This window comes from Ailuropoda melanoleuca, chromosome 5 (assembly GCF_002007445.2).
Source record: "Ailuropoda melanoleuca isolate Jingjing chromosome 5, ASM200744v2, whole genome shotgun sequence".
Classification (NCBI taxonomy): domain Eukaryota; kingdom Metazoa; phylum Chordata; class Mammalia; order Carnivora; family Ursidae; genus Ailuropoda; species Ailuropoda melanoleuca.
The window spans coordinates 69,149,898-69,158,300 of record NC_048222.1 but is presented as its reverse complement, the minus strand read 5'-3'; the positions used below and the strand labels follow the sequence as shown (position 1 = coordinate 69,158,300).

The following is an 8,403-nucleotide window of genomic DNA, read 5'->3' as shown; positions in this document are numbered from 1 at the left end:
GAGGCATTAGAGGGGATACTTTGGGGGAAATGCTCCCCATCAGCCACACCAGCAGATGCCGAAATGGGGAAGAGAAGTAGTGGGCACGTTCTCCCTACCTTCTTCATCTCTTTTCTGGCCACTATGCCCAGGAAACTTTAGAAGCAGAGGTCCCATGTCAGAAAACACTGGTCACCCTCACTATCAACCCCACCATCACAGACTCATCACTCTACCTCTCATTCATGCTGAGGACAGTACAACACTCTCAGAACAACGCTTCTCAAACTACACAGTGCATATAAATCACATGGGCACTTTGCTGAAAAGGAGATTCGGATTGAATAGGTCTGGGGTAGAGTCCAAACTGCTACAGTTTTAACGAGCCTCAGCGGATGCTGGTTTGCAAACCACACTTGAAAAGCAAGGTCCTGGTATCTCTGCCCTCCCAAATCTTGAGCACATTCTACCTTAAGGTCTCCTTGTGGCTGGTTATCTATCAAGAGACCTAAACAGAGAAGACTCAGAACCGCTGCCTTGTGAGAATTCTATCCTATACGGGGGAGTTAAGTTCACTGACGTTCACTGCCTGGATTCTGGATCTTTCTTCTTGCCCAAATGGATTTGCCAGCTTCTTCTTGCTTAGCTGAATGACATATCCTGACTCAGCCTTACCAGCCTGATTTGATGCCATTCCGCCAGCAGTGCAAACATTAGGCGCACTTACTAAAATACAGATACCTGGGCCCTAACCGCGAGATCTGATTCATTAGGTTTAGAGTGGTCCCCAAGAATAAACAGATGTGCTAGGTGGTTCTAATATATTATGAGATGTGGAGGAAGGAAATACATGTAGTCTCTTCAACTGACTGGAGAAATCTGTATCTATCTATGACTGTTAATGCCTCTATATCAAGGAAGGCAGCCAAGAAAGGTAGGAAAAAAGGAAACACAACTTGAGTATCTGATACTATGAGAGAAGAAACAACTTCCTCCCAATTAGACCACTTACTTAAGGGCATTTATAGTTAATTTTGGTGTATTCTGTCCTTTTCTTAGAGAAGTTCACTGAAAATGGAAAGTACATCTTGTGTATTTATAGGAAATTCTTTTAATATAGGTATGATTACAGATACATTCAATTATAAAAATATCAAAGGAATGGCTATTTGCCCTTCTGACTGAACAAATGAAACTGAGGTTGTTCACACACATACAATTTTCTTTCAAATACATCCAAGAAGACAAACACTGAGATCGGTTACCAAAAGAACACTAATTAGTACCCTGAAAGACCAGAGCAAATATAAAATACAAAAAAGTAGCTTTACTTATTAGACTTTATGAAAGAAATGTCCTCCTTAAGAAAGGCCACAGTTGGGCTACTTGGTCTCCTCTGGGGCCGGTGTGACATCTTGAGGGGCACAAGCCTCTGCTGACACAGCTACAGGTCCTGTCACAGTAGCAGTGGTGTTAGATGCAGCAGGGGTGGCTTCCGAATTAGAACTAGCTCCTGTCTCACTGGGGGTGCTCTCAGTCTCATTGCAGGTGGTCTCAATCCGAGAGGCTGACGATTCTTGACTGGAGGTGGCATCTGTCAGACTGGATAGGTCAGTTTGAGCGGGATTGGCCTCTTCTTCGGTTTCTAGCTCTGTTTCCTGACTTTGAAATTCCTCACCTTCTTCTACCATAGCAGGTGGCAGCTGTAATAAAGTCTAATGAAAAACAGAAAACACCAATATGAACTCAAATGAAAAAAACACTGGCTTACAAAGCTAAGCTCTCACATTTACTTACTAACAGCTACTGTTCAATTGAAAGTTCTCTAAAACACTGCTGGCCATTTTATATTAAAAACATAACTCTGATGGCAATGGCCTAGGTCTTGCTGACTCTAAAGATCAAAGTATGTATTAAATCTTCAGAGAAGAAAATAATACGAAAATCTATTAGCTTTTTTAGTAAAGAAATTCGCTGTAACACTTCTGCAAAAACAGTGGCTGATTAGGACTGATCAACACAACTGAAGAAAGGGCCAACCTCAATCAAGGAGCCATGTGAAAGGTGGGGAAGAACCAAGCCTTCAGACAAAACCGTGGCAGAGAGGGAGCAGCAGGGCACGAAGCTTCTGTCCGCACTCAAGCAGAACACCGGAGCAGCTCTCCATGCTTAGCCTCCCCTTTAGAATGGCTAAAATAAAAAGGCCAGCCATAACAAGTGTGGGTGGGCATGCGGAGCAACCGCAGCTCTCGCGCACTGCTGCTGGGAATGCGGTGCAACTACTTCGCATGGGTGGGCAGTTTCTTAAAAAGCTGAACACATATTACTCTATTTTTCAGCTATTCTACTCCTAGGGATTTACCCCGAAGAAAATACAAAGGCTGGTACAAGAATGTTCATAGCAGCTTTCTTTGTAATAGCCAAAGTTGGAAAGAACCCAAATGTTCATCAACAGGTCAATGGGTATACCTGGTAGGTCCATATAACGGAATATTATCTGGCAATAAAAAGGAAGGGGCTACAGAAGGAGGGTAAGATCCCTGGTTGCCTGGAAAAGGTGGGAAAGGGACTGGTGAAGGATGAGAAGGGCTATCAAGGGGCACGAGGAAACCTTTGGAGATAATGGGTATGTTCATGATCTCGATTGTGGTGATGGTTTCACAGGTATATACATATGTCAGAACATATTAAATTAGATGCTTTAAAAACATGTGGAATTTACTGTAGGCCAAATTACATCTACATAAAGGTGTTATAAAAATATGGATGCTACATGAATGACAACCACCTTGTTTGGTTTAGCTGGTTTCCCACAAGGAATTGAGTACTTTAAAGGTGTAGTCTGCAAAGAAGATTCCTTCTCCAACAAGAAAAAGAAGAGTGAATTTTGAGAAAACGCACCTGATGGTAATGATGTGTGGTCTGTATCAAATGCATGTACATGTTGTATACAAAGTTTGCCATCTGGGGCATGTTCTTTATTATCTGTACTTCGTGAGATGGTCGCTCTCCATTCTAGAAGGCAAAGAGAAAGTTAGGGACGGTGAAAAATTTGATATGTTAAAAGCGAACATTCCAGATGCCCATGTCTCCACCTCATGTATAAGCACTACTAGGGTTTGGAAAACATCAGAATAGCACCAGGACGTTAAGATGAAAGTGTGAGAGCCCAATAACGACTTCATAAAGAGAAGAGATTCAATTTAAATTTAGCAAAAGGTAGAGACTAGAAGAGAACGAAATTACTACCTCTTAATTTCAGGCTGGCAAGTAAAATAGGCGTTTGGGTCTAGGAACCCATTTGGAAGAGGAAGAGATACACGGTCATTTGAATAAAGACAAAAATCAACATGGCCCAAAGTATGATCTCTACTACCTTATATGCTCCAAAGGCAATTTTCAAGTTTATTCAGAAACAAAATATTAAAACTATTTTTCCTATTTATGTTTTTCTAAAAATAAGCTAACATTACTGTTATTTAATTTACAGACTGTTAGTCATGAGGGTGAATATTCAAAAGGTTCTTTTACTAATGAAGTGCACGGTTGAATACTGAAGTCCAAACTTTGTGGTACGTTTCAGGACTCCTGGGGAGGACTGTTAAACTGTGGAGGTTGGCTCCAGCTCCCAGAGACTGAGATTCAGCAGGTCTGACAGAGAACGAGGGGATGCTGATGCAGTAGTTTCTGAACCATCTGAGAAGCACTGCTCTACCAGGGCAGGTCAAGTGGTAAAGCGAACGAAGACCATAAAAAACTTGCACTTCTCCCTAAACCATCCTAGAATAAAGACGAACAAGTTTCCTATTTATGGCCAATTATAAACTGTTTATATAGAGTCTCACCCTTTCTTACTATAGATGCAGTTCAGAAAACCATAAAGGTAAAAAACTTCTATCAAGAGAAAGCATTTTTACCATAAAGCAACAAATTAGCGCACATAACGTCAGAAATAGTAAGTGTATTAAATAGTATTTCTCAGAATTAAGCAGGATGGCAGTATCACATGTAGGCAGGTGTTCTTTTGATAGCGGTCACTTTCTGCGAGGGTCACACCTGTGTGCAAAGACTGCCATGCTGTTACAACTACGAAACACGGCCTTCACAACATGGAAGATTTTGTGTTTGGTTTATTTGTTTGCTTATTTTCTGGTGACTCTGCTGGGAGCTGCCTCTTCTGAGATGCAGGCGCTAGCTGTGCAGCCCTCTCTGCCTCTGACATGGGTCTCCTGAATTGAAGATGGGGAGATGCTCTTAGACCTTAGCCCCCCATGTGTTGGGTAAAGCACTGGTTTTCAAGCCTTCCGTTCACTGGCACTGCCTGATCTCCATGTGCCTCCAATTGCCCCTGCGGCCTCGGTGTAAGAAGACTGTGCCTCAGACCTCACGTTAGGAATCTGCCTGTGTGATAATCAGCCCACAAAAGATTGAAAACTCCAAGCTACAGGACTACATACAGATTTCAGAGGCTGACACACAAGGCTTCCCATGGCCCCACCCCATCATATCATTCCATCTTATCCTTCTATTCCTCCACAGCAGCATTTCTTAAAAAAAAAAAAAAAAAAGAACNTACTCAGCCTTAGTATAAAACAGACACACATAATCTCATCTTTTTCTTCAGAGGGAGAGAAAGAAGTGTACTGTGAACATTTAAAACACCTTTATTTAAAACCCAAATGGACCTCTAAGACACTGTATTAAATGAAACATGCAAAGCCCAAAAGTCACAACCTAAAGATGAGTTAGTATGCTAACCTTTATGAAAGAAAGAAAGAAAACAATATAAGAAAATAAACACGTATTTGCTTCTTTATGCAAAAGGAATATAGGAAGGATAAACCTGAAACTAAAGGGACGGGAGAGGTGGGTGGGAAAGGGGAGCAATGAGGAGGGATATAAAAAGGGTAACTGGGATGAGAAAGGAGGGGAGTGGCACTTCTGAGTATGCCCTTTGTTGCTGTCCCCTCCTACATTCTCCAAAGTGTAGGTTTCTGAAGGGTTCTCCAAGAGCTAAGCCATTTATTACTCTGTTTTAATTAGTTAAGTTCTCCTTAAAGAGCTGAACAGAGGCAGTATAGTACAGTGATTAACATGGATTCTGGTGTCACACTGCCTGGGTTTTCAAATCTTGATTCTCCATCTATGAGATGCAAGACCAAACCACTTAGCTTTGGTAATCCGTTTCCTCATGTGTAAAATGGGTTAAGAAGAAAACCAACCGAACAGGACTATTAAGTGAGATGAAATAAGATAATGTATGGAAAGACAAATTGCCTGACACATAGCGAATACTCAGTAAACGTCAGCATGGATTATTATTTTGCACAGGAAGTCTAATTCNCGTTTCCTCATGTGTAAAATGGGTTAAGAAGAAAACCAACCGAACAGGACTATTAAGTGAGATGAAATGAGATAATGTATGGAAAGACTAATTGCCTGACACATAGCGAATACTCAGTAAACGTCAGCATGGATTATTATTTTGCACAGGAAGTCTAATTCAGTTCCACAGTGTAAGGAGCACTCTACGCCAGTGATTGGATGATCCAGGTGATGCTGTTCCTAGCTACTGTGGCCGTCTATAGGAAAGTGCTGCTCTATACAATGAAGAAAGAGTCCTACCTTTCTACTGGTTGGGAAAGGTTCTGTTGGAATTATATGCAAATGAAGTGGACGGGCAGTAAGCTGGCTGAAAGCTGGAGTTAGTTCAAAACAGTTTTGGAAGAGGGATACTCTTGCGAAGATATACAGTCCAAGTCTGGCTCTAGACATGGCCACCACTAAGCGACGGACATCCCTTTGGGAAACAAAAGTAATTAGCATAGTTCAAGATTAATAACATATGTATGCAGCTTTTTTAAAATTTACTTATTCTACTAAATATTCCATTAAGCTATGGCAATAAAAAGTTAAGCTTCTTAAAAACTGAAGAGAATAAACATTAAGTTTATCAATATTAAGTGACTAGTTAAACCAAGTAAAGCTATTGCTTTATCACTAACCTCTATGTTGATGTTTATGTTTTTGTGAGGGGAGAAATCATGACTAATGCACTGATTAAAAGGTCTGAGTAGCTACATTAGAATTATGGAACAAGAAGTCAAGTCACAAGAATGTGAAAAAGACAAAAGCACGACACAGTGAGAAAAACGATGGGAGGGGATGAGGCATTATTCACATATTCATACTACGATTTTGGAGATTTTAATTATGCAAATCATAATGATGCCCCATTCAGACGGCAGCTCTAAATCTCAAAGTGGAAAAAGAACTGCTTTTTAGAAAAATTCGTCTCCAAATACATGTTTGATAAGTAAGCAAAAATAAACTATTTTAGGATGCAAAAGTTTTGAAATAATTTCTCAAAACATTACATCTTTGTTTACTCTAATGTAAAAGTTATCAGTCTAATGGAACTTGATCACTGGGCTAAGCTCCAAATAGATTTTGACTTAATGACAACATTATAACAGCTTGGAGACTTTTTATATCTCCCAAATAAAATAATAAAATGAACTCTCATTACTTGTTAGTACATCATATGAGATGAAGGTTTATATAAAACTAAACGGCTGCTTTGTAATAAGAAGATATTATTCCCATAAATCTCTAGCACATAAATACATCACAATAAATGATAAAAATAGATTATTGTTTGTTTTGACAATTCTTAATCCTGGGAGAACAAATGGTTCCTTTATCCTCTAACAGTGAAGCTGAAAGACTGTGTGGGAAAAAAGTCAGAAATCCTGTGCAATAAAAAACATACTCTGAAGACTCTTCTTACCACCTTACCTCTTTTAATTTCTGACATTGTTTCCAGCAAATTTAAGATATATATTAAGATTTTATTATAAAATGCTATCTTTGAGTGTTACTTCAGACTAAAAAGTAAATGTACTAACATATTTAAGACTCAAAAAATTCAGAAGCAATGACAATAGTTAACTCTACAAAGAATCTGATATTGTTACACTCCAACAAAAAGCTTGCCAAATGCTGCTGTAACAATTAATTATGCTTTAAACTTAAAAAAATTTAAAACCACTTAGCCCAAGAAGTTCAAAATTGAAGCAGATAATAAATTTCAATAATATAAAAGTTTTCCTTAGGTACCTCAGATGGCCCACTGCCCTGGTTCGTACTAGAGAAAGAAGAATATAATCATTCTGTTGACCTTGAAATCTGTCAACAGTTGTCACCTAGGAAGAAAAAATGGGAAATATGGTATATATTTTCAAAAGTACTTAAATAATATGCTAGAAATAAAAATCTTATCATTAAAATAATCAATCTGAAAAGAAAACATGATCATATACTTGGAATTGCGAAAACCAGTTAACGAACACTAGGAAGTAAACCTCAGTAACCAGATTAGGCTATGTCCCTATGTTATTGCACTTATAGCACTGATCTTTACCTCTGCGGACAACCCAGTGACTGTCTGTGGAATTAACTGTCTTTCCCCTACTAGACTGCCCAACTCCATGGATGCAGGGACCTGCTAATCTTATAACCTGGCATCCCAGTGTGATGCCCAGCATTATAACTTAGTATGCTCACTTATTATTTAACATATTCTCAGTTCTCATGGATAGCACCCTTCTGACACACAAAAAATAAGCAATTTTCATAGTGCTTCTTGTTTAGTTTGAAACTACACATACAACTAGTAAAGTTCATGCAGGTTTCAGTCTAATATTGGCACTCAGGCATTTCTCTCTTTTTCACTAATTCAACAAAAAAAGTTTACACGCTTATCTGCATAGGCTATAATTCATGGTCCGTACCTTTAGGAATTTTACAAAACATTTCTTTTTAATCAACTTCACAGAAGTATAATTTACATATAATAAAATGCACTCACTTGAAGTGTCTACTTTGATAAATTCTGACAATATATGCTCCTAGATAAGTGAAGATTTCCATTACCTCAGGGTTCTTTGTAGTCAAAACCATATCCCCAAGCCCTGGGCGAACACTGATCTGCTTTTTGTCACTACAGATTACTTTTTGTCTAAGATTCCTTAAAAATGGAATCATAAAGTATTCTTTTTTGTTTGGCTTCTTTCACTTGGCATGTTTTTGAGATTCATCCATGTGCTGTGTCCGTTAGGAGTTCATACCTTTTGACTGTTGAATAGTATTCTGATGAATAGATGTACCACATTTGTTTATCCATTTACCTGTTCACGTCATTTGGGTTGTTTCTGGTTTGGGGCATTTTTGTTTTAAATTTTGACTCCAGTGTAGTTAACATGCAGTGTTGTATTAGTTTTAGGTGGACAATAGAGTGATTCGGAACTTCTACACATCACCTGGTGCTCGTCATGGCAAGTGCACTCCTTTTCCCCCAACACCTATTTCACCCAACCGGCCATCCTCCTCCCCATCAGTTTGTTCTCTATAATTGAGTGTTTT

At 39.0% G+C, this 8,403-nt stretch overlaps 1 protein-coding gene across 1 annotated transcript in view; it reads right to left on the bottom strand.

Annotated features, from left to right (window-relative positions):
• Nucleotides 1-1,070: 1,070 nt before the first annotated feature.
• AQR (aquarius intron-binding spliceosomal factor) overlaps nt 1,071-8,403 on the bottom strand; it is a 94,563-nt gene continuing 87,230 nt past the window's right edge. The window contains exons 32-35 of the mRNA XM_034661200.1: nt 7,099-7,184; nt 5,605-5,779; nt 2,881-2,994; nt 1,071-1,694 (exon numbers count right to left, since the gene is read on the bottom strand). Of these exons, the coding sequence (XP_034517091.1) occupies nt 1,362-1,694; nt 2,881-2,994; nt 5,605-5,779; nt 7,099-7,184 (708 nt within the window). The 3' untranslated portion in view covers nt 1,071-1,361. The remainder of the gene's footprint in view (nt 1,695-2,880; nt 2,995-5,604; nt 5,780-7,098; nt 7,185-8,403) is intronic.